The following is a 26683-nucleotide window of genomic DNA, read 5'->3' on the forward strand; positions in this document are numbered from 1 at the left end:
AAAACTGTGTTCTTTGGCTTTATAAAACTAACTTTTCTTCATTCCTTCTTAAAAACCATTTGTTTTGACAGCGGTTTTAGTGAAGAAGTCTTATATTACACCTCAGGCTGTGCCCCATCTATGCCAGCGAGTCCTGTATTAACTAAAGCCGGGGTTACTTGGTTATCCTTACAATGGAGTAAACCCTCAGGAACGCCGTCAGATGAAGGCATTTCTTACATTTTAGAGATGGAGGAAGAAACTTCAGTAAGTATATGTATTTTAAAAAGTGTATTTAGAACATTTCAGTGTGACATTAATCCTGATACAGTAAATACTGCCACAATAGCCAGCTCCTTCCCCGGACCCTTTGAAACCTTGGTTGGTTACTGTTTGGAAAGGACTGGAAGTGAGGAACAGCTCAGTCTTTTGCTTTCTCAATATGTTGGAGGGGGGGTTGTTTTTTTTGTGTGTGTGTATATTTGCCTGGGAACAACACAGACCCCGTGTAAGTATATATGTTTTGGGGAGAATAAAGAGAGGGCAAGATCATCACAGCCTTGGACCAAGCAACTCTAAAAGAAGAGAAGAGCGTGTCTGCATTCTCCACCTGTGTGCAAACGCTACTTCCCCAGGTGCCGCAGAGACGTTGAAGAGCCTCACGTGATACTATCCAGTTTCAGTGTCTCATCTCCTGTGAGACAGCGCTGAGCTGAACAAGTGTTAGACTGTCCTCTGTTAGTTAGCTATAGCTCCATAGCTTTTCAGAGTTACTTTGAAGCAATATGAGTCGAAAATAGTTTGGTCCATCCTAGATATATACCCAGAAGAATTGAAAATATGTTTGTACAAAACTCTGTACCCCAGTGTTCATAGCAGCATTAATCATAATAACCAAAAAGTGGGAATAACTGAAATGTCCATCAACTAGTGTTAATAATTGGATAAACAGAATGTAATATATCCATATAGTAGAATATCATTCGGCCATATAAAGGGATAGAGTACTGACATATGCCACACATGAATGAGCCTTAAAAACGTCATGCTAAATAAAAGAGCACAGTCTGATTCCATTTATATAGCTATTGGCAAATTCATAGAGACAGAAAGTATATTAGTGTACAAGAGAAGAGAGGAAGTGACTGCTAACCAGACAATAAAGGTACTTTATTTCTTTAGGCTTTATTCTGGAACTAGAAATTAAATGATGGTTTTACAAGCTTGTGAATATCTGTAAACCATTGAATTTTATACTTTAAAATGGGAATTTCATGGTTTGTAAATTATATGTCAGTTTTTTTTAACTTTTAAAAATAACGTTGTGAAAGTAGTGAAGCATTGTCCCTAGGGCTAGCAATAATAATGCCAAATCTAAATAACATCTCAACGTGCCAGCCCAACCAATGATTCATCTTTCACCTAAACACAAGTGTGTGTGCAGGGAGAATTAAATATGTTAAATAGTTATAGTTTTGTTTAGTTCTTGCAACGTCCATCTGGGAAATTCACCTTAGTTCTAGGGATAAGCTTACTGATGGTGATGTTACCATTGTCTCTGATTTTCCCTCAACACAAAGATCTTCTCTTGGTTACTGTGTTTACTGAGAATAAGTGGTGGTCTTCATCCTCCTACAAGTGGTCACTGGCATTTCTTGATCTGTCTTCTCAAGATAAAAACATCAAGGAGAAGATTACAGTCAACCAGGCATTACTCACATTGCACACAGCAGAAGATGAAGAGGACATGAATCTTTTCACATATTGCTTATTCCCCATATTTCTGCTGTAAGGCATCTAATAAAGACTTTTTTTCCCTTTCCAGGGATATGGTTTTAAGCCTAAATATGATGGAGAAGACCTTGCTTACACAGTGAAAAATCTCAGACGTAGTACAAAGTATAAATTTAAGGTAAGCTTTGAAAGCCCTTGAAAGGTTTATTGTTCTTCCTGTTGTGTTTTAAAACCAAGTACATGCCTTATTCTCATAATTTTAAATTTTAAATATTTTGGCCTTTTCTAATGAGCTTTATTGTTTTACTCTCTTACTATATAATGCTTCTCAAACTTTATGTATTTAAATTCAAAGCAGTCTCAATGTTTAACAAGACTCTGTAAAATGTGAACAAAACATCTTTTAAAATGTGGGTGTCATTGAACATAGTCAGAATATGCTTTTTTGGCAGGTATATCAGAAAAAAGTAATGCTGTTATGCTCTTTGAAGTGGTGGTCCACTTACTAGTAGCTATAAAGGTGATAACTACCATGTTTCTTTGCTGTAAAGTTGTTCTTTCTCCCTTTGTAATAAGTATTTTGCAAATACTGTATAGACATCTTGTTCCTCATCAAAGTCTCACCCACTAGTTTTAACATCCATTGATAATTCTTGCCCTGAATCATTCAGTAACTATGATTAATGGTTGCCAAGTGGTGGTTTTTAAAATTTCTTCTACATTGATTACTTGGCATTATACTAAAAGGAAAAGCTTTCTCTTCTCATTTATATTAGTATGAACTCATGGATTCCTGTTTACTGAGTGGGTTATATTTTGTTACCGTGGTTATCAGTTATGAGGTTCAAACTGTCTTAGATTTTGGGAGCCCTTGTCAAGCTGACTTCTAGTTTTTTTGACATGTCCCCACCCCATCATTCTTTGAGCCCCTCCTTTCTGGTACATGATGCTACATTCTCATCATGGAGTTTCTCTTCTTCAAATTTGACATTGACCGTTTCTCAGAGCACCTGAGACAGTGGTGTTTAGAAGTTAAGCAGACACTAACACACTGTTAAGCAGACAGTGGTGTTTAGAAGCCAGGATCTGGGTAGTAAGTGTACTTACTGCTATAGGATTTTGCTACTCCTAGGCCTCCTCTCAGTGGACAAAGCCAAGAACTAGATGTACGTGTGAATGTTTTGTGTGTGTGTGTGTAGACACACATAGACCCTTTACATGCGGGAACACATATTTCTACATACATACCTGTTTTTAAAAGTCATGAGTTTGCACCCTATACCTCCATTTGATCTAGTGCCACGGATTAATTCTAATTTTCTCACTTTGCTTATTTCTAACTGCCATCATCATTAGTGAGAAACTCTTCCCCGTTTATCACAGTATTTTACTTACTGGATAAAACCCCTCTTGCCCTCATAGCCTTCCCTAAAGTCCTATCCAGAGCACTTGAGTTTGTGCAGGGTGAATGCTGCTCCCTCCACCCAACCTTCATCCATCCCCCAGCACCCGTGCTTGTCTCACTGTCCCATCTGATGGCCTTCAGACTTAATTATTTTAGGAAAGTAGAGATACTCTATATGTCATTCTTGCTCGTTGGAGGCCTGGAGATTCTGCATATCATTCTTGCTCACTTGAAGCAATAGCAAGCTTTGAAAATTCTCCTGTGAGCATTTTCAGGATTCTCCTGAAATCCTGAATCTTTTCTAGGATATAGTCTCTCTTTGACTTGGTCAGTGATACACATTGCTATTGCTTGGCAGACAGGGCCTTGAATTAGCTAATATACAATTTAATATAAGCCAGCCTTCATTTTCGTACAGAGGTTTTCCCAAAAAGGTAACAGGATGCTTACTAGTTGACAAATTCGACATTTGAATTTTCCTACCACTGTTTGTTTAAACAAATTATTCCAAATAAATGATAGAAGCCATTGTAAAGTGTTTTCACTATTAAAAAGAAAAGTTTTATTACTCCTTGAGAACCTAAGAAAGAAAATTTTAGTGATATCAGGAAATTTGTTTATGTAGTGCATAATTATATCTGTTATGTTTTATTTTGGGGCTTCCCTGGTGGCTCAGACAGTAAGGAGTATGCCTGCAATACTTATTTTGTATACTAGCTTCATTTACAAAACTTCTGATAGCACTAGGTCATTTTAATTTTCAAATACAGTTTTTATATTGACAGAATTTACAAAGTATCTGAGGAATACGTACATTTATTCCAGTTTTCCTCTTACGATGTTGGATTGCATTTTTGCTTCAGTTATAATTATAAAACCTCACCACATGGGCTACTCCATAGGGAAGCTACACACACCATCGTTTCTGCTACACACTTTGTTAGAAGCAAGTTATTAAGGACAATTCAAAAGGAGGAGTTAGCCTTTATCTTTTAAAGAGAGGAAATTCAGAGAATCTGACATTTTTTTAAATCCCTGAAGAATATTAAAAGAATAAGTTAAATCAAGCCTCACCAAGTATCATCAGATTATAAAGCTTGTTCCAGTGATGACTCTTATTTAGTATCAGAATGTTAGACTCACTTGTATTTTCAGGACTGACTGAAAGGGGATTATACCTTAATTCTCTTCATATGTGCTGAGTTCCTTTTGAAGACAAGCAGTTCTCACATAAATCATTTGATTGACCCTATTTGTCTCCCATCACTTTGTTCATTAAGCCAGTATCATTAAGTATCAGACATTAAGTATGTCTTTGTGTTCTCATCATAGGTTATTGCTTATAACTCAGAAGGTAAAAGTAGTCCAAGTGAAGTCGTAGAGTTTACGACCTGTCCTGATAAACCCGGAGTCCCTGTAAAGCCTTCAGTTAAAGGAAAGATACATTCACATAGTTTTAAAATAACCTGGGGTAAGATATTTTGCATATTTGTATGTCACTACTTTTATATTTGATTTAAATGATTTGAATATTTAGATCATTTTTAAGATACTTGAGTAGATTTGTTAGCTCAGGGAAGTTCAGTGAGAAATGTGAGACTCACTGTTTGATGATCTGCTTTATGGAGAGCATTGTACTCATACATACTAAGTTCAGGTTTGATGGAGGAAGAACTTGGGGTCAACTGTAGAACTCTGAGCAGGGGCTGCCTGTGTGAGATGAAAGATTATTGAACTCATAGCTAAAGTATTCATGGCTCATTCTGGTTTTCATGAGAAATTAAAATCACTTACTCATTTAAAACAAAAATTTATTGAGAATCTGCTTCTGTAAAAACAAAAGAGTAAATAAGGTGCTGGTATTAATTTTTAAAGAGTCATTGCAGGTGATTCTTCTTTCTTTTAGAGCAATCTTGAGTTTAGTGTTCATGAGTTTATGTCATTTTTTGAATTGTATATACTCTGCCTAATACCACTTTTGCTTCTTTGGATAGACCCACCAAAAGACAATGGAGGGGCAGCCATCAATAAATATGTAGTAGAGATGGCAGAGGGTTCTAACGGTAAGAATAACTATTAAAACTGATCATTTATACCAGTCAGTCTACCTTTAGTCTTCATGGTTCTAAATTTTACATGATGTCTTTTCTTTCCTCTTGATTTTTTTCCTGTTTGTAGCAGATAAGATTTTGCCTGTTATGATCCACTTTTAAGTTGTAATCTCCAGATATACAGTGACTCAAATGTAAGACTGCTGTATACTTATATTATTACATTTTCTTATTTTTTTCCTCATTGGTTTGCATTGCTCAATTCCAGTATACCTAAAGTTTTCTGAAGGTTAGCTCACTCAGATTTATACCCAGATGTATCAGAAAAATCTTCTAAAATTTAACTTACAGTAGTTTTAGAAATAAGTTCTTTGTCTAGTGAACTTTATTCTTGAATCACACATTTTTATCTTTATATCAAATGGCCTATTTCCTTGCAAAAAATAAAGATGTCTTTTAATTAAGACTAAACTTCCTATGGTATTGGTTTTTTCTATTCTTTGTGTGTTATAATGTTATTACTGGGCCAGTAAGCACATTTAAAATGTTTAATTAAAAGCAAATTATCGATCTAAGTCAGAGTCTGTACAGAGTTACAGAGATATTTCACTTCAACAAAGCCATGCAAATTTGTCTAAGAAGCTGTACACATAAAGAAAATTACATCATTTCCAGGAAACTCAAAAAACAGGCTTAAATCATTTCTGACAAATTATATAAATGCTTACTTAGTGAAGTGAAGCTAGGATACCTGCCATGTCCTTGATACCAAAATGTTAACCATTACCTTGTCGCTGATGGAGCATAATTCTTCCATCTTACAGGAAACAAATGGGATATGATATACAGTGGCGCTACTAGGGAACATCTTTGTGATCGACTGAATCCAGGCTGTTTCTATCGTTTTCGAGTTTACTGCATCAGTGATGGAGGACAGAGTGCGGTAATACTTACGTGTAGATTTTTTTTCTCAAGTTTGGTTAAATGAAATGAAATCATCAGATGCCACCTCAAATATTGAAATATATCCATAAAATGTACAACCCAGGTGGTTAAATTTTTAGTGACCAGACTAGCCTAATGTAGTATTTAGCTTGTAGTGAATATCTGTTGTCTGGTTGTTGTTTAGCTTTGGAAAAAATAGGTTTTGGAAAAACATTGCAGAAAATGTTTTGGAAAAACATTGCAGAAAATTTTATAAAGATAAATTTTAGGATGATGCTCAGTTTACCCTCCCTAACAGAAATAGAAACAAAATCATTATTTAAACACAAATTCTAAATATACACTTATTTCAGAAAAGTTTGGCAATTATTTTCTTACTAGAGACAGAAATGGACTTAAATGTGCCATTGATTATATATGAGACATTTGTAATGTTCTAGAAAAGTATAATGGTTTTTAATAGGAGTGATTTTTTAATGAATTCAACCAATAATGTGTCTTAGAGCGTTCATAATTGTTGTTTTTTTCAAATGAGGTTTAATGCAATGAGAGTGATTTTTTTTAATGAATTAGGAGCATCTTGTTGAACATGAGAGCACAGTGAAGTTGAGTTGCGGGTCCTGTGCAACAGGCTTTGGATCCAACTGCTTCATTTTCTTTAATAAGAAATCTTAAGAGTGAACCTCACTGTTTATAAAATGTTAAGTATAAACCCTAATACTGTGCAGATAATGAATATAGCACTGAGTTTGTGTCAGTGCTTTTAAGAGAATGTCTTTTAAAGTAAAACTAAAAGTTTTTTTTAGTAGCATAGAAATGAAAAGTAATACCAAATACCTGGAAAGATGCTAAATACTTGAGAACACTTCCCTGATTTTTAAATTAGTTTTAGGGTGAAAGAAAAGACTTTTTTGTTGTTAATATTAAATTAGCGTTTAGGTTGAAAAATACAGTCAAGTGGTCAAAATAGTCTAAACCTCCTAAAAACACAGCAGACAGCATTGATAGAATGTTAAAACATTCTTTAGAAGAGATTTGTAGATCCATTTGGACACCAAAAATAATGTCCATTAGGTTATGAGGGAAGTTTTTTTTTTTAATTATGGAAGGAAGAAAAGAGTTCTTTGTTGGGGTTTGTTTTTTTTCCTGGTAACTTTATATCTAGTAGGCACATAATAGTTGTCCTTATTTTACTTGCCTGTATAAAATTTGTGTTTTACTGATTTAATTAGATTTGATTTTATTCAGAACTTTATTCCTTTTCTGTTGATACTCAGATGCAAATTATTGGTGCAGTCTTTGTGTTTGTCTTACTTTCCTATAACAAAAGCAGTCTGATTATTTGGCTTGGGGCATTTCTGTTTTGTTTTTGCTTTTGTTTTGGCAGGTATCTGAATCTTTACTTGTGCAGACTCCAGCTGTGCCTCCTGGCCCATGCCTCCCTCCCAGATTACAGGGTAGACCCAAAGCAAAAGAAATACAGTTACGATGGGGTAATTTTCATTTTGGTAATAAATTATAATTAAGTCAGTACTAAATATATTCCTCTTGTTTAACTGCGTGAACCTTTCCACCTTTAGGACCCCCTCTGGTCAATGGTGGATCACCCATTTCTTGCTATGGGGTGGAAATGTCTCCTGTAGAAAGAGATGAACCCAGAGAAGTTTACCAAGGTCCTGAAGTAGAATGTACAGTGAGCAACCTTCTTCCTGGAAAGACTTACAGCTTCAGACTACGTGCAGCTAACAAAATGGGGGTAGGAAAACTGAGCTGACTGAATCATAAATCCCAGTGGTATTTCATATAACGTGTCATTGTGCCTATTTGACCATTTTGCTTTCAACATGTGACTCCAAATTTTACAATTTTTAATAAGCCTCTATTGATAAATGAGAATTCAGTATGTACCATAGCTTAACATTTACAGAATATCAGTACTTTAAAACTCCAATTACTAATATGTGACACTTTGAACTTGAGCTGAGCCTTTCAGGCAGTGCTAATGGAATTTACTTAGTAAGAAGAGTAGAAATATGATCATAAGATGAAATACTTGAGAGTAAGTAAGTGTTTTGAGGCTGATTGTACACAGTGTTTATTTCCAGTTGACAACTACTCGTGATTCATGTTTTTTGCCTAAGGGAAAAAACTTACATTCTAAGCATTTCTGGTTTTGTGTGTTTTTTGTTTTTGTTTTTAATTATCTCTGTATCTGTATAACTCCATAAAATGGACAGAATAGGTGATATCTCCATTTTACAGCTGAGGAAGCTAGGGCTCAGGAAAGCTAAACTCCTTGCCTCAGCAGTCACACACACTAAAAAGTGGGAGACATCAGTCACTCTGTCTGACTCTGGAGCCAAAACCCTTTCCGCTCAACTGTGACATCTCTCATCTCTCTGAATTAAAAGTTCTCTGAGTACCAACCAGTCACTTCTGACTTTGAGTTAGCACTGTGTTTCTTAAAACTGCAGTATAATTAAAATTTCATGAAATTAAACTGACAAGTCTTTCCCCATTACTTCAGATTTTAGTAAACCCTGATGATATTGGCAGCCCCTCAAGGCTGCAGTACATGGGGTAGCATCTTTAATACTAGTACCTATAATCTGGGTTTTCAGGTTTGTGATAACTTGTCAGAATCATCTCAAGTAAATATTTGTTCCCTATGTTTCCACAGAATGCATTTTTACACCCTACTAAAGCTGTTAAATATTTAAGTTATAATTTATGCCTACAATCTCTTGTGCCTTTGATTGGTATTCATTTCTTCACTCCTGACATGATTTCTTCCTTTTATTCAACCTAATTCCTAAATTCCCCTCCCTTCTTACAAAAAATCAATTCATAAAAGAATAAGGGGCAAGAGAAGAAACTATAGTAAATGAAACTTTAAAATACCTCACATATTTACTTCCATGATCATTAATTAAATCTTTACTTTCTGTGATTTCTTTTAGGAGAATTTTATTATGACTAATTAGTCTTAAAGGAAAGGGATGATGAATTTAATTATCTGTGAATATTTATGGAGAGCTGTGCAATTGGTAGGTGAAAAATGAAAACACTGATTAATATTTGTTTTTCTAGTTTGGGCCGTTTTCAGAAAAACATGATATTACTACAGCCCCTGGACCACCAGATCAGTGTAAGCCCCCTCAAGTGACGTGCAGATCTGCAACTTGTGCACAAGTGAATTGGGAGGTATTGTAATTTCCTTCACGTATATTTGCTTTAAATGATTAAAATAATTTTACATAAAAGAATGAAGATACTATTCATTTCATCTCCATAAATTATACAAAGAGTAAAGTCCTAGTTAAATCCACTTGGTAAAAAGTAAATTCTTCTCTCTCTTTGAAGTATTTAAATAAGGTATATGTTTACAAGTATTTAGATTCTTATTCATGATGGTGCCCCATCTCAGTACTGAGATATTTAGCCATGGTGCACTTAATGTTCAAAACAAACATTCATAGAAATTAGTGTATACTGTTTCTCTAATGTTTATTATCTCCAGTATACTTACTGCATATAGTAGTAATCAATAATGATAATTACATTTTCTGTTTTGTTTGAAATTTAACAAAGAAAATAGCCTTGTATGATTTAACATTTATATTACTTAATAGAATTATTTTAGATTATCTTATTTACCTTAAGTTACTCTTTCTAAAGTGACTGAATCATACTTCTATGTCTGATTGAAAACAAAGTTATATTTTTTGAAAACAAAGTTATATCTTTAATTCAGGTGGCCTTAATGAATAAAAATGTAATATTAAACAGTTTATGTTCTGTTAAACATTCTTTTAGAAATCCAAAAACAGTTCAGTTTTTTACGTGCTTGGGGAAATAACATTTTGGCCCCAAAACTATGTAATCATTATCAGAACTTGACAAAAGACTTTATCCCCTTTTCTTAACTTTAAGGTCCCTTTGAGTAATGGAACTGATGTCACTGAATATCGATTGGAATGGGGAGGAGTTGAAGGAAGTATGCAGATATGTTACTGCGGGCCCGGTCTCAGTTACGAACTAAAAGGACTTTCACCAGCAACCACCTATTACTGCAGAGTCCAGGTAAAGGTGGTCAGGGTCTTGTCACTCTAGAGTTTTGTGTTTTGTGAGTATTTGCATGATTCTGTCTTTAACTTTGGGGCTCTGTATATTTGTAGGCTCTGAGCGCTGTGGGTGCAGGCCCTTTCAGTGAAGTAGTAGCCTGTATGACTCCACCATCAGTTCCTGCTATTGTGACTTGTCTTCAAGAAATAAGTGATGATGATATAGAAAATCCCAATTATTCACCGTCTACATGCCTTGCAATAAGCTGGGAAAAGCCTTGTGATCATGGTTCAGAAATCCTTGCCTACAGCATAGACTTTGGAGATAAACAGCCCTTGACAGTGGGAAAGGTTACAAACTACATTCTAGACAATCTGCAGCCAGATACAACATACAGGTACACAGTAAAAACTATCTTAATTTTTGCCTAGACCAGAGAGACACTTTAAATAGAATAATCATAAACTAAACCTTTTTTTTTTTAACATGGCACTTAGAATACGGATTCAAGCCTTGAATAGCCTTGGAGCTGGTCCTTTCAGCCACATGATAAAATTAAAAACTAAACCCCTCCCTCCTGATCCACCTCGTCTGGAATGCGTTGCCTTCAGCCACCAGAACCTTAAACTGAAGTGGGGAGAAGGAACCCCAAAGACGTTATCGACAGATTCGGTTCAGTACCACCTCCAGATGGAGGATAAGAATGGAAGGTGAGTGTTTCTAGTTGCTTCTTTATATGGTTTCTTAGGTCTTCAGTATATACATTTTTTTACACTAGAAATAAATTGTTTTCAAAAACAAGAGTCTCGTAAGAAATAATTTTTAAGTATGCCATTTTTGAAACATCAGAAGACATAGTGAAGAGAGAAAATAGGGGAGCTGTTCTTTGGCTCTCTAACCCATTCACTCTCTTCAAGCTAGTAAAAGGAGCAATCCTTACTGCAAAATAAGTTCTTCAGTGCTGATTTCCAGCAAGAGGTAGTTTTTACAGTAAACAGTTGATTGGCATAAGGCCTTTGAGATCCTTGAGGGTTATGTCTCACCCTCCTCCACACTCTCACAGCGTGAACACCGTGTGAATGCAGGAGTTTCCTCACCATCAGATCTTAGACCCTCTGATAAATAGTCCAGGCCCCTAGCTACTCAGGTTCTTCGCTGTTCTGTCCTTTGCCATCTCGTTATAAGCGTGCTGTTTTATTCCACTAAATCATGCATTTGAATTACAGTATTACTCAAAGTAATTAGTATAAATTATTCAAAATCCAATCTGGGGCAGTAAACTGATATTAAATTTAACCAAAATAAACAGTGCCATATATCTTCCTCAGTTGATACTTTAATCTTTTAAGAATTTTGTTTTGTTTTTGTTTTTTATGTTTCACTTAATTTGTTAGAAATAAATTTGTATGTCTGATAGATTCAGAGTACTAGTGACAGTTTAAAACCCAAGGTTACTTTGGTTTTTTGTATTGGGTTTGTATGTCAGCCAAATATTCAATAATGGAATACTCAAGGTACTTGTATATCAGTACTCCCTATCAGAAATAATTATACATTTAAAATAGCATACAGAATTAAACATCCTGTATCAATCATAAGAGCATTACATAGAGCAAATAGTATTGATCATTTATTTCCTGAAATCTGTGCCTCTCTGAATGTTAGCCTTTGCTCCTGGCAGAATTTTGTGTACTCTTTGTAATTTTATATCTGGACGGAAGTTTTTTGCCTTGCTGCACATTTTTGGTATAGCTATTTATCTTTAATATATGTTGTTATTGTTAGGTGAATTAATTTATTTATATTTAGGGTCGTGCAAGATTTGCTAGAAACAGATTTAATTGGTATTTGGTTGAAAAATAATAGAACAAAGATTCTATGAAGTAGAGATGATATTAGTCTATATTTAGATACTATAGATATTCTATATTGTAGAACTTTAAGCATGATTAATGTTTAGCTACAGAACTGTTGCAGGGTATGGGGTATGGCTTATGGTCTTTGTGGAAAATAAAGAAAGTGTTTTATGATATTGTAAATTTACCACATAAATTTCATAAATTAAATCAATTTAATATCTTTAGTTACGTTCCTTTTTCACAACTCTTCACATTTGTTGTGGGATTGTTTTGGAATGATGCTACCTTATCTGTTCTCTGACCACAGGTTTTTTATCATGGTTCAGCTTTTTACAACAGTGGCTCTGCCACTGGTTTTTTTAATCCTCTCAGTTTAAAAAAAAAAAAATGGAGATTCAAAAGGAAAGCCTTATCCAATTACTACTTCTTGGAAACAGTGTTACTAATGATCATTAAGTATTCCTTCATTTTAAACTAACTACAATTTTCAGACTATTAGAACTACATGAGCATTCATTATTCATTCCTCAGTTTCCAAAAAATTTTAAAGTAGCCAGTTAAAAATTTGGAGAACATTCTGCATATGTGCGACACATACGACACTAAGCTTTCCATTGAACAGTTCAGGTGGGTAGTTTGTGGGAAATTATATACAATATTCCCTTCCAGTCTTCACTCTCATGCACTGGAGAAGGAAACGGCAACCCACTCCAGTGTTCTTGCCTAGAGAGTCCCAGGGACGGGGGCGCCTGGTGGGCGGGCTGCCGTCTGTAGGGTCCGCACAGAGTCGGACACGACTGAAGCGACTTAGCATATACAATATTACCTCATACTGTTAGGTAAATATTAAGAAAACCTCACTAAATCCATTAAAATTATGCCTAGGAAAGGGAATTATCTTTTTTATGTGACAAACTGTATGCCTGTAACTCTAGTTAGAAATAATTGATAATGAAAATTGTGATGTTCTGAGTATTTTTTAAGATGTATACATTAAAAAACAGCAGTCAGAAGCAAAGCTATACCAGAAGCCTGAAAAGAAACAGTTACTGTGATCGTATATAAAATTTTGTAATAAATTTTCAGGAAACTATGGCAAATTGGGAAATTAATTCTGTGATTTTCATCTGTTTAAAAATAAGGATTTATTGAGTGACAAACCATTGTGGCATTAAATTCTAGGAGTAACTTATTGCTCCTAAATAATGTCTGAGCTGTTCTTTTTTAGTGGTTTTAAACATTTTTCATAAGGTAGTCAAGGTTTATTTTTCATAAGAGTCATTTCCATTTTAGGTTTGTATCCTTATACAGAGGTCCATGTCATACATACAAAGTACAAAGACTTAACGAGTCGACGTCCTATAAATTCTGTATTCAAGCTTGTAACGAAGCAGGGGAAGGTCCTCTTTCCCAAGAATATATTTTCACTACTCCAAAATCTGTCCCAGCTGCCCTAAAAGGTAAGTTCTCCATCCTCAAGTTACTTTCTTTAATAGTAAATTAATTTTAAATGCTCTTTCATAATGTACTTTTTGTACAGTTAAAAAAAAATTTTTTTTATCATCTAGTATGTGTCTAACATTTAAATTATAAAAAGGAAATGAGCTAGACAAGCCTACTTACTGGGAGTTTCACTTAATAATAAAAGCTTAAATTTTATCTGGCATATTGATAATCAGACAGTGCTGTTTTTTGTCATCATCTTTTAAATAAACATAAAAGTACTAAATTGAATAGATAGGCTGGTTTTCTAATAGGGTGATTTACCGTTTTCACTATTGTTATTTAAAGAAAAAAATAACAATTCTTGTTGTTTTTGAGTCATTGCTATTTCATTTATTTGGGTTTCAGGGGGAGAGTCAGGTCATCTGTTTAGCGAAACCTAAGTACTCAGTTAATTTGAATTTTTGAGTCAAATTTACATACACATTCACACATTTGTTCATGTAATATATATTTAAGATTAGTTTCAGCAGAGTTCTTATTTTAAAATGACCCTAGCAAGTATTGTACTTTGTGCATTTAGCCAAGGAAAAAACTAAAATTCCTATCACTCTGGGGACAAATCACAAACACATCTAGTACAATGTCCTGGATCATATACTTGAATGTACCATCTGTTAACCGGACCCATAACAGCAAGATTGTTCTTGAATACTCCTCCTAGTAATGTTGATGGCTTTCACAGTTATTTTTCTGTTCCTTCATCCGGTTTAGCTGTCTCTTAACCTTAAGAAGATTACTGGTTTTGACACCTTCTACCCCACTACTGAGTGAGGTAGTCATATGTGTGGCCAAGAAGTTGGGGGTGTTTTTCAACTCATTCTCTTAGGAAATGTACTAAATTATAAAATTTCAGGTCCTGGTTATGCTCTTTGAAGTACCATAAAAGATGTTGTAGAACTGCCACTAGCTTTTTAGCTCAGGGAAAACAGTACTTCTCTTGACAGCTCTTTTGATCAGTCTGCATTGTAATGCTTATAGCTTGCATGTTCTGGAGGATGGGGGAAGAGTTAGCCATTGACCGTTTCTCGGCAAATTTCAAACATTCACTGATGCTTACTTCAAGTTTATAACTAGGTTTTAAAGTCTGTTGATTTTGATTAAAACAATGTCTGTGTGATGTGCCAAGTGAAAAATCAAGTCAAGCAGATTTTATGTATATTTCTTCTCTACAGCCCCCAAAATAGAGAAAGTGAATGATCACATTTGTGATATTACATGGGAGTGTTTACAGCCAATGAAAGGTGATCCGGTTATTTACAGTCTCCAAGTTATGGTGGGAAAAGATTCAGAGTTCAAACAGGTATGTGTCAAAATATAATTCTATAGATACATGTTTTTACCTTTTTTCACTTTAACGTATTTTCAGTACAAGATTTGACTAACCTTTATCTTCCTAATTCAGAAACATTTGTTCAGTGCTTACTGTGTTCCAAAGATTAGTAACTATACAGTATATCAGGATTCAAAATCTTTTAGGTATGAGCTGTACTTAAACAGAGTATTCATTCATTTGATAGGCTTTATTGAACTCTGTGCCAGGCACTCAGGATATGCATGGAACAAAAAGTCCTTGCCTTCGTGCAGCTTACATTCTAGCAGAAAAAAAGAGATACTAGAGGCAAATAAACACATCACTGTATCAGTGTTAGATAGTGAGGAGCACAATGGAGAAAAAAATAAAACTGGATAAAAGGAGTAGGGAGTACTAGGGCAAGGAACAGCTAGTGCTGTTTCATACAGGACAGCAGGTAACATTTGAACAGAGACTCGAAGGAAGTGAATATGGGGAGAAGAGTATTCCAAAAGGCAGGAACAGTAGGTGCAAAGGCCCTGAGGTAGGAGCATGCTTGTTAAATTTAATGGAGAAGAAGAAAGTCACTGTGGCTGGGGCAGTGTGACCGAAGGGAGGAACAACAGGTGAGGTCAGGGAGTTAATCATTGAGGCTCTCTGAGGGGCATGGAGGTCATGCAAGGTGTTATAGGCCATGCTCCAGCATTTACTCCACGTGAAATGAGAAGCCAGTGGCGGGTTGTAGCCAGAGTAGTCGCATGATCAGACACAAGGTCATTGTGACTAGAGTAGGTTGAGGACAGATGCAGAGACACCACTGAGGAGGCTTTGACAATGTTGGTAATAGTCCTAGTTAGAGTGCAGAGTTGCAGTATGGAAGCCTAGAGGAACTATCACCTTCCCAGCCAAGAAATTTCAAAGACGGATTCCTGATAGAGAGTGAATAGCTGATGAAGTGAGGAGCTGTCAGTGTTCATTATAACTTATAAAAGAAGTCTTTATGCTGCTCAAAAGCCTTATTTCTTTTAGGCATTTCATCTGCTTCTCCCTTTTTGCTGTCAAACTTTGTGATTTTTGAGGACTTTTAAACTGGGTTGTTTTCAGTTTAGTATCTTACCTTGTATTTTCTTTTCTCAGTAGAAAAATCAGTCATTCATCTGTTTTATTTCACTCTTGTGCTGTTATAATTATTAATAATAGATTACTTCTCAATATAGGTATAATTTTTTCCTTTCAAGTTTTGCTAAATATGGAAGCATAATTTCATAACCAAAATTACAGAAGGCCCCAAAGGGTCAGATTAAATTTGGAATGTGGTTGTTTTCTTTATTAAGTCATTGGCAAATTGACATGATAATTGGATTTGAATATAATTTACAGATAAGCAGGTTTCCTTCCAAGGAAGAAATCAAATTAATACTAAAGAAAATGTAATTGCACTACATGTTTAAAGGAAATAGGGATCCCACATTTGAGTAGTATGTGAACACATCACTACATGAAACAGCAGTGCCAATTCTAATTTAAAAGCTAAATTATGCCCATCAACACTCTTACTTTAGATTGTAAGCATACTGTAAAACTGATTTCCTTAGAACTTCATCATATATATGCATGTACATATGCTTATCTAAATTTCTTAAATGTTTATATAATTTTATAATTTACTTACAAATTATATTCCAAAAGTTTGAAGATCATTTTTTAAGAGTTTGATCTCATTCGTGGAATTTAATATTTTACTTAAAATTTACTTGATATTCAACACACATGTATTAAATACTACACATGAAGAAATTGAGGAGCCTACATTATTAATATTACTGTTATTTTTCACTTATTACATGTTAGCAAGCAAGCAGAAATAACTATAATTGACATTTTATGTAAGCAAACAAATAAAAGGTCATAATAAAGATAAAACACACTTTATAAAAAGGAATGATTTCCCCTCCCCCGCCCCCCCGGTTTTTAGAATGTTTTCAAAAAGGATCATCACTGAAGGGACTCTTGAGGGAGCTGGTGACCTCTCAATTGTGAGTTGAGTAAGGCTCAAAAAATGGAGTGTGGAGTGGAGGAGGCCAGGTCTTGGTGGGTCTTTATTATACAGCAGTAGGAACTGTTGATGTTTTTAAGAAGGGGATTATTTGTTTTTAAGTTGGTGGTTGACTTTCTAGGTGAGCCTATAAAAACCTGTTTAACCTGTAGTGTTGCTGGTTTGGGGGATCTGAAAGCAAATTAGCATGGCAGCAACTAGTACTTCTGACCCTAGACCACACTTATAGTTCTTTATTTTCTTCCCTTTTCTGCCCTGTTTGATCAGTCATTGGCTTTGACCAGACTTCCCACTCTATAGCACCTCGCCAAGGCTTGGCCTAGTTCTCTAAAATTACACTCTTGCCCTGACTCTTGCCTCCCTCCCTCACATACATTGTAACTCATCTCCACAGGATAACTGACCTTGTGGGCATTAGGAGAAAATTTTTTTGCTTGGGAAAATTCATATCAAAAGTCAAGTGTCTGCTGGCTCTTCGATCCTCCTAGCAGTGTATACATTTTTTAAAGCAAGTGCTTTTTAACCAAAGCAACATTTCAGTTGGTATAACAGGGTGAAGTAAAAATATTGGGGGACAGTAGAACCACCTTCAAAGTAGATAACTCCCATTTGGGAGTCTGTACCTGAGACCAAGCTCATTAATGTTACAAGTACCAGGAAAATTAATTCAAATTGGTGTATAAAGTATAAATCTTCTTAGAGAAAACCCTGTAGGTAGGCAGGTTGATCCAGGAGCTTAGTGCAGTCATCAGGGACATAGTTTCTCTCAGTGTTCATTGCCTGCCATGGGGGAACTCTTGCTTATTCACATTCAGTGAAGTCCTGTATCTACAGTTACCTATAGGATGTCTCCCTGTTTAGACATCTTCCCGACATCTAAAACAAAATGATCATATCATCTTCCTTCCCAGTCTCTTCTCTCCAGCTTCCTCCTAATTTATCACTATCATAAACACTTGGGTATCCATAAACACTTCCCTGATGGCTCAGCTGGTACAGAATCCACCTGCAATGCAGGAGACCCTGGTTCGATTCCTGGGTTGGGAAGATCCCCTGGACAAAGGAATGGCTGCCCACTCCAGTTCTTGCCTGGAGAATTCCATGGGCAGAGGAGCCTGGCGGATTACAGTCCATGCAGTCGCAGAGAGTCAGACACAACTGAACAACTAACACTTTCACTTGAAACCTTCTGCTTTTATCACCAAGAGCCCCTGTCATGCCCAATTCCCTCAATCCCTCACTCAACCTTATGATCAGGATTCCTTAAACACTGTTTAAATAGCACACAGTAAAGCCCCTGTGGAATTAGACCTAAATTTCCAGCTAGTGTATTAACATGGTCTTCTTCTCGGTGTCAAATCGCCTCACCTGTCACCCTCATGCCATTTGTTGAGGCTTTTTACCAAATCATTTTACCGTGATCATTTGGAGACAAATGGAAAGTAAAGAAAATTTCAAAGGCAAAAATGAGTATCATCTACGGTACCTATAGGACAAATACATATTTTTTAACTTTTACTAAATTGACCCATTGTACGTATATTGTTTCACACTGCTTTCTAATACAGTGTTCCGATTTACTTAACTTCATCCTTTTACCATCACTGAAACATAAATCATTTATATATTCCCACTCCCTGAAATGCTCATCTGCATCTTCAGGGCTAAGGCATATTCAGCATTTTTTAAAGATTCATTTTTCAATAAAAATTCATTTATTGAATGAATTTATGAATTTATATACTTTCAGTATCTACCAGTATACATTTGATATATACATAGTCAATACTAATATAGTGGCCTTTTATTAATAAGTACCTATTATATGCTAGAGACACAGAATTGAGGGAAAGATTTTACCTTGCTCCTTTGGGAGCAAACCAGTATGTAAAAATTTAGATTTATAACACAGATACAAACAAGGCAGCTAAAATTTCTTGACCTTACTTGTAACCCACCAACTAGCTGGGGAAACTCAACTGGGAAACCACTGAGTCTTGGTCTTTTCATTTAGAGAATGAGTGAAGGGATTCAGTAATGGAAATGAGAGCTTCCATATATTGAGCACTCGCTGTATGCTGGGCACTGTGCTAAGAAGCGCCGTAACAGATTAGTTTCCATACAGGATGACTGCTGTCACACCATCACTGCGTGTACAGGGGTAGAGCAGAGCTCGGAGCCCCGTCCCTGCAGTCACTAGCACTCTGCCTTGAAAATCTGTGGAATTCCATTCCTATTATTGCCCTTCTGGGGGACTGAGCAGAGGAGTTGGGTTTTAAGGTCTAATTCTTTGGTTCTAAGTGCTCTCTCACTTTAGAGTTTATAAAACGATTTGCCACAGACACCTGTAGTGAGCGCTCCTTTTCCGTTTATTGTTTCATTCATCACATCTGTTTGAAACATTACCGGAAACCAGGTTCATGAAGACACCATGGGGGAGGAAGCTCAGACACTGCTCCTCTTTTCGTGGGATGGTTTCACCCACGTTTGACTTCTCACATCTGGTGAAACCAGAGAGATGCCCGTGGACTGATTGTGCTTATTCTGTAGCTACTCCACATCTCCCTCCTCAGCTGGTCTGTAAGCTCTGTGAGGGGAGACAGCACACCCTGAACTCTTCAGATTTCCCCTGCCATTACACAGCAAACGGTTGAGTTCTTTAATATACAATTATTTTAAAATCTCATTTAAAAGAGCCAGGCAGTGGCTCTCACACGCTTCCATGTCAGAATAACTCTAAACCTAGCCAGTTTTAACATAGATTTTCTACCCAGCCTTCATATACAATTCTTCTTTTCCCCATGTCTTGCCATCAGATTTACCGAGGTCCTGACTCTTCTTTCCGGTATTCAAGCCTTCAGCTGAACTGTGAATATCGTTTCCGCGTGTGTGCCATTCGCCAGTGCCAAGACCCTGCGGGGCATCAGGGCCTCGTCGGTCCCCACAGCACAACAGTGCTCTTCATCTCTCAGAGGACTGAACCACCAGCTAGCGCCAGCAGAGACGCTGTGGCGAGCACGAGCGCCGGGCGGGCGCTCAGTGACGAGCAGTGCGCAGCCGTCATCCTTGTGCTCTTTGCGTTCTTTTCCATTCTGATTGCCTTTATCATTCAGTACTTTGTAATCAAGTGAAAATATAACTTTATTTTTAATATTACATTTTATTTTGTCACGTACTAAAATTATTTCTGTATTGCTTTTACAAAAACAGTGGCATTAAGCACTGGCATTGAGACTCTAGTACATCATTTTGGCCATTTTTAATGCTTTATATTGCTAGGTAGAGGCTGGCACCTTATTAGAATGCAAGCCACAGAAATAGCAATTTTCGGCTTTTTTTTGGTTGGGGCTCTTTTTTTTTTTTTTCCTTTCTTGCTTTTTTTCTTGTTTTGACATGCCTTCTTGTGAAACAAAATTTCTGAGAGGCAACAATACAATATATAATTGATATTTTGACCAATCGGCATGAGTGTAACAGTGACACCCTGATCTGTTTGTTCTAAAGATTATTACCTAGTGAAAAATTCAGAATGGTTAAAATTCACACTAACATGCTGTATAAAAATGTTAAAGTATGATGCTGTGAAAGCAATCTAGTGCTATATTTCTACCTCCTCATTTGTCTTAATTTGGTAAGTGGGATTATGATGAATAACTGGAGGGGCTTAGCAGACAAAAACTGGATGAAAGAATATGCATGGAAAAAAGCTTCTTGTTTGATAAATGTGGAGTTCTTCATTACAAGTATATATTCATGAATTCACAGAGAAGTCACTTGAAGAAAGCACAGACAGTTTACTTGGCCTAAAAATATTTTAACGTTTACTCAGAAACACATCTTCAGGTCTTGAAAACATGGAAAAGAACAGAGGGCTTTTAGATAGTTAACTTTTTAAAAGTAATTCATAATCAATCCTGAATTTCAGACTTACTTTATTTTTGAGCCTTTGAACTCTACGTGTGTGTATAAGGACATGCACGTACATATGGCTTTATATATATACCAAGTGTAGAAATATATATATATAATATATACACACATACACTCTCACTCCATCTATCTGGTATAGGCTAATTTTGAAGAACTCCCGTAAGTTTTGCTGCTTCTCCCATAACTACTGCCATCACCATCAGAATTCATAATCAAACCTAACCTTTTTGTTTGGGGCACCAAATCTGAAGACAAAATTAATTTGCACCAGTAAACTTCAAGCTGCTTTCTTTCTTGAAAAACTAATGTTTAATGTAGTGTCTGTTTGGATACTGTTCCAGTTGTTGATTGCATGTGGTTAATGTTGCATTAGAGCACTTTGCAATTACATAATTCATTAATGTTTTGTGAGCTTGCATTTGTGAGTTATTGGATGATCAGACTGAATCTTGTCAAGTATCACATTGTACATCTTGCATAGATGTCCATGACTGCCAGTAATAATACAGTTTGTAATGAAACTATCTAAAATTCTTGTTTTACCACATCTGTTATCTGTAAAACACTTGTAACTAGCCTTTTTAATTTATTATTTGAATTTTAGGATAGTGAATCACTAATTTTTAGTTGCTGAGGTTAGCATTTTAGTGATTACTAAGCACTTCTGTCAGTCTTTGAAAAAAAGGACGTATGTTTTGTGCTTTGAAGATCTCTGAAGAATTTCTTCTATTAGAATGGGCATGTATTGTAATTGTTTTATGTCAAATGATCTGTGCTGTAGAAAAAAACATTAACTTTTGTTCAAAAAAGAAATGGATAAACTTGGCCTTCCCAAGTGGTAAGAATGATCTGTCACTATAAAATACTGTATGTTTACATTTTATTTAAATTTAATCTCTTATATGTAGGCTGATAACTTCCCCCAAAACAGTGATTGTTTTCTAGAAACTTCTTAAAAGTGCCACATTTGGCAGGACAAATGAGTTTGAGTGTAATAGCCCAGAGATTTCTATATAGTTGAATGTCTAAAATGGTAAAATGTGCCACTGTGGCAGTTACAGTGGCTTATGTTTTTCATAGTATCTCAAATGAACTCCTATTTTTGATAGTAAATGTCATTTAATAGTGTACTTGCCATTTGAGCCTCACTGCAAAATGAGTGCAGAGGAGAAACAATTTTTAATGTAATCTTGATTTTACCTCATATACTGTACATTCCAAAAACTCTAAACTTTTTAAAGATTATAGATACACTACCAAACATACCACCTTAAAGTTGTGTAAGGATGAGCTTCATACAGACGATAAAATATAATCTCATAAAAATACATAAACTGTGTAGCAAAAATATCTTTAAAATCCATGGAAAATAAAAGTTGTATCATTCTTTTTTTGAGATATGTTTATTGTATTCATAAACATTATTTGCTGCCTCTTTTGGAGAATGAAATGTTAAGGTCTTCCCTCTTGCAATTGGCTTACAACAGTTTTCTCAAAATAATTAAATCTTCAACAGGAGAGGATCCATATTCAAGAAGGTCAAGTTTTATCCTAGTGAGCTGATTTTGTGCAACTCATTATATATCTATATATAAAGAAAACAAAATAACTAATGAATAAAGATGGGTCTGAGGTAAACTTCCCATTGGAAAGAAAGTCTGACCTCTCCTCACCTGTCCTGCATTCTTTGCCGCCTTTCCCACCTACAGGGCCCAGAGCCAGGCCTGCTTTCCACCAGAAGGTTCAACATGCCCTCCTACTTAATACCATAAAGTTCTCACACATACCAGGACATTGAACATCCCTTCTTGCTTATCTCAAAAGTTTCATCCCACAGACCTCATCCAGGGATACATTGCTTTTTAAAATCCAGGTGGATCTATAATTGCTGCAACTGTAGGCACCATGAGAAAGTTTAAAATGTTAGGCTGTGGAAGAGGAGAAACTGGACATAGGGACATTGCTGCACGGAAGCCACTGAGTTGGAATCCACCCTTGAGAAGGATAGGATACCAGAGTCACGGTTCCACAGCACCTCTTTTTTTTTTTTTCCCTATAGATTGGAAATAGGAATGTTACATGTTGTGCTTACGCATTTTGTGGGTTGGTTTCCAACACGTGTGCGTAGCTTAACATCAACAGATGCTCTGCACGAGGATCCCATGTCTGTGGTGGCTCAGTTATGCAAACAGACTGCAAAAAGGAAATGGGGCTCCCAAACCTCACACTTGTCATCCTGGAACCTAAACTACTACCATCAACATAGGTGACCATAGTGCTCTGTGGTTTTAGATGCCCGGGTCTCCCACATTGCAGGTAGATTATTGTCTGAGCCACCAGAAAGCTTTTAATATTCCAGATTGAGAACAATCTGTATGTGTCCCTTTACTCATTTGTTTTCTCCCTGACTCTCTTAAAGGAGAAGTTGAAAGAAGAACTAAGATTTTAATAGTTGGGGTCAGCAAACCTTCAGTGTCTGCACTGGTGCCTTCAAATATTTAGATGTTACAAGGACTATTTTTCATCTTATAGATAACACGATGCTGTGGGAAATTTGCCAAAAGTTTCAAAAACATTTTAAAGCCACATGACCCATTCAAATTGTAATAGCATCTATTGACCACTCAGTGTGTTAAAGATGGTGTATTCAGTGTTACCTTAGTTATTTCACAGTCCTCTTAATTGCTCCGTTAAGTATAAACTGAGGCACAGGGCATTATCTGCTCAAGATCACATGGCTAATAAGTGAGAAACCCGAGATTAGATATTTGAATCTGTGTGACTGGTCTAGTGCCCCCGAACTTGACCACTATCCTCTGCTGTCTCCCAGAGAAACCCTCACCTCAAGGAAATCAAGATAATAATTGACCTTAATTGCATTTATGATAGCATTTATTGAGTACTTCCTGAATGTCAAGCTGAACACCTCACCACATCCAAAGCAGCTCACAGTCCTCTTAAAACTGAACAGAAAGAAATCAGACTAGGAGAATCTGGTACAAAATAAAAACAGAAAAACCCTGAAAAAGAGCAATGAGAGGGGATTAGCTGCACTAAATTATAAAGCCTTAGGAACTTATAATACCACCACACACATACACAGAAAAGAATAGAAAGCCCGTAGTCCCAAGTACATAAGAGAATCTGGTACAGGCATTTCAGACCAAACAAAGCTCTAATTTCCTTTCCTCCAAAATTTCATCCTTGGATACACTGATTCCCATTTTGAGCCTCCACCCTGCCCTAGGTTTAACTCATTCTCTTAAACATTCATCCACAGGTGAGACAAGCTCACTTGTTCAAAAAGGGAATATAGCTATTGGGTTGGCTAAAAAGTTCATCTGGGTTTCTCCGTGCCATCTTGCAGAAAAACGAACTTTTTGATCAACTCAGTATAATGTGGCTGAAACTTGAAAACAGGCTGAGTGAAAGAAACTAGACACAGCAGGTCACATGTGTGATTCTATTCATTGGAAATATCAAGACTACACAAATCCATATAGACAGAAAGATGAGTGGTTGCCAGGAGCTGGAAGGAGGAGATGGAGAGTAACTGCTTAATGTGTATGGTGTCTTACTGGGGAAATGGTTTGGAACTTGGTAGAAGTAGGTGGGTGTTGTGCAACATTGTGACTATACTACAAGTCCCTGGCAGTCCAGCGGCTAAAACCATGCTCCCAATGCAGGGGGCCCAGGTTCGATCCCTGGTCAGGGAACTAGATCCCACATGCTGCAACTGAGACCCGGCACAGTCAAATAAATAAAAGCCCCTGAAATGCTCACTTTAAAATGGTTAATTTTCAGTGACTTTTTTACCTCAATTTCTAGAAGGGACTATAAGACATTCCTAAAGACTGATATACAGATAGCACATAACTAGAGAATCCTGGACATCGAGTCAATTAAACTGACCTCGTCATTAAGTCCACATTTCTAAGGACACAGACCAACTTCTCACTTCCTTTTCCAACTTCCCTGATGTCCTTGGGTGTTCCCACTCAGTCTAGTTGGTGGGTTGTGCCTGGTAAAACGGAGTCTTTTATGGGTGTCATTCAGTTCAGTTCAGTCGCTCAGTCGTGTCCGACTCTTTGCGACCCCATGAATCACAGCACGCCAGGCCTCCCTGTCCATCACCAACTCCCGGAGTTCACTCAGACTCACGTCCATCGAGTCAGTGATGCCATCCAGCCATCTCATCCTCTGTTATCCGCTTCTCCTCCTGCCCTCAATCCCTCCCAGCATCAGAGTCTTTTCCAATGAGTCAACTCTTTGCATGAGGTGGCCAAAGTACTGGAGTTTCAGCTTTAGCATCAGTCCTTCCAAAGAAACTCCAGGGCTGATCTTCAGAATGGACTGGTTGGATCTCCTTGCAGTCCAAGGGACTCTCAAGAGTCTTCTCCAACACCACAGTTCAAAAGCATCAATTCTTCGGCACTCAGCCTTCTTCACAGTCCAACTCTCACATCCATACATGATCACGGGAAAAACCATAGCCTTGACTAGACGGACCTTAGTCGGCAAAGTAATGTCTCTGCTTTTCAATATGCTATCTAGGTTGGTCATAACTTTTCTTCCAAGGAGTAAGCGTCTTTTAATTTCATGGCTGCAGTCACCATCTGCAGTGATTTTGGAGCCCAAAATAATAAAGTCTGACACTGTCTCTACTGTTTCCCCATCTATTTCCCATGAAGTGATGGGACCGGATGCCATGATCTTCGTTTTCTGAATGTTGAGCTTTAAGCCAACTTTTTCGCTTTCCTCTTTCTTTCATCAAGAGGCTTTTTAGGTCCTCTTCACTTTCTGCCATAAGGGTGGTGTCATCTGCATATCTGAGGTTATTGATATTTCTCCCGGCAATCTTGATTCCCGCTTGTGTTTCTTCCAGCCCAGCGTTTCTCATGATGTAATGGGTGTCATTAGCTATTACATGATTTGGCCTGCCCACTAGTTACCAGCTCTGTCTGACTCTTAACATTTCTAGCATGACCCAGTGATGTTGGAGAGGAAGTTACGTTTTACAGTTTCAGTTTACCAATGACAGTAGCTGTGCAGTAAGAAGTTCATATAGGGTAGCATAAGACCTTTTTCCTTATAGCCTGTATTCTGAAAAGCAACCTAAAAATCATGTGAGGAAAAGTCACGTATTAATGCTTCCCTGGTGGCTCAGACGGTGAAGAACCTGCCTGCAATGCAGGAGACGCAGGTTCGACCCCTGGGTTGGGAAGATCCCCTGGAGAAGGGAACGGCTACCCACTCCAGTATTCTGGCCTAGAGAATTCCACGGATAGAGGAACCTGGTAGGCTACAGTCCACGGGGTCGTAAAGAGTCAGACATGACTGAGCGACTTCCACTTTTTTCAAGTACTAATACTCATAGAATTAATTTATGATTCTCTAAATGTGATTCAGACCTTTAAAACCAGCATGAAGTCTAGTATCCAGTCATGCTACAAAGAACGTGGATTCCAATCATTGTAAATCTGGCTCAAAATGACCTCAGAGGGGGACTTACATGGTTGTCCAGTGGTTGAGAATCCACCTTGCAACGCAGGGGACACAGGTTCAATCCCTCGGGGAACCAGGATTCCACATGCCAAGGAGTAACTAAGCCCGCATGTCACAACTTTAGAGCCCATTTGACAGAACAAAGATCAGGGTACCGCAACTGAGATGCGAAGCAGTTTAATTAATTAACCAAAAAGTTTTTTAAAAATTACCCCAGAGGGGTGACAAGTATGAAACTACAAAGGATCCAGGGAGTACACATTATTCTAGAAAGAGCACACACAGTTTATGATAATATCATCAATAACATTTTAAAGGGACACCAAATTTTAAAAGATAGTATAAATCTACTGTAAA

At 36.8% G+C, this 26683-nt stretch overlaps 1 protein-coding gene across 3 annotated transcripts in view; it reads left to right on the forward strand.

The window, feature by feature from the left end:
- FNDC3A (fibronectin type III domain containing 3A) overlaps positions 1-22406 on the forward strand; it is a 113322-nt gene extending 90916 nt beyond the window's left edge. For 2 of the 3 annotated variants that reach the window (XM_040266935.1, XM_040266936.1), the window contains exons 13-26: positions 72-246; positions 1805-1891; positions 4451-4589; positions 5113-5181; positions 5994-6112; positions 7502-7607; positions 7695-7870; positions 9205-9318; positions 10048-10197; positions 10293-10576; positions 10677-10889; positions 13332-13498; positions 14717-14844; positions 19708-22406. In XM_040266935.1, coding sequence (XP_040122869.1) covers positions 72-246; positions 1805-1891; positions 4451-4589; positions 5113-5181; positions 5994-6112; positions 7502-7607; positions 7695-7870; positions 9205-9318; positions 10048-10197; positions 10293-10576; positions 10677-10889; positions 13332-13498; positions 14717-14844; positions 19708-20022 — 2242 coding nt within the window. In that variant the 3' untranslated portion in view covers positions 20023-22406. The remainder of the gene's footprint in view (positions 1-71; positions 247-1804; positions 1892-4450; positions 4590-5112; positions 5182-5993; positions 6113-7501; positions 7608-7694; positions 7871-9204; positions 9319-10047; positions 10198-10292; positions 10577-10676; positions 10890-13331; positions 13499-14716; positions 14845-19707) is intronic. The other variant, XM_040266937.1, reaches the window with a different exon arrangement.
- Positions 22407-26683: the final 4277 nt, after the last annotated feature.

This window comes from Oryx dammah, unplaced genomic scaffold (assembly GCF_014754425.2).
Source record: "Oryx dammah isolate SB20612 unplaced genomic scaffold, SCBI_Odam_1.1 HiC_scaffold_24, whole genome shotgun sequence".
Taxonomy (NCBI): domain Eukaryota; kingdom Metazoa; phylum Chordata; class Mammalia; order Artiodactyla; family Bovidae; genus Oryx; species Oryx dammah.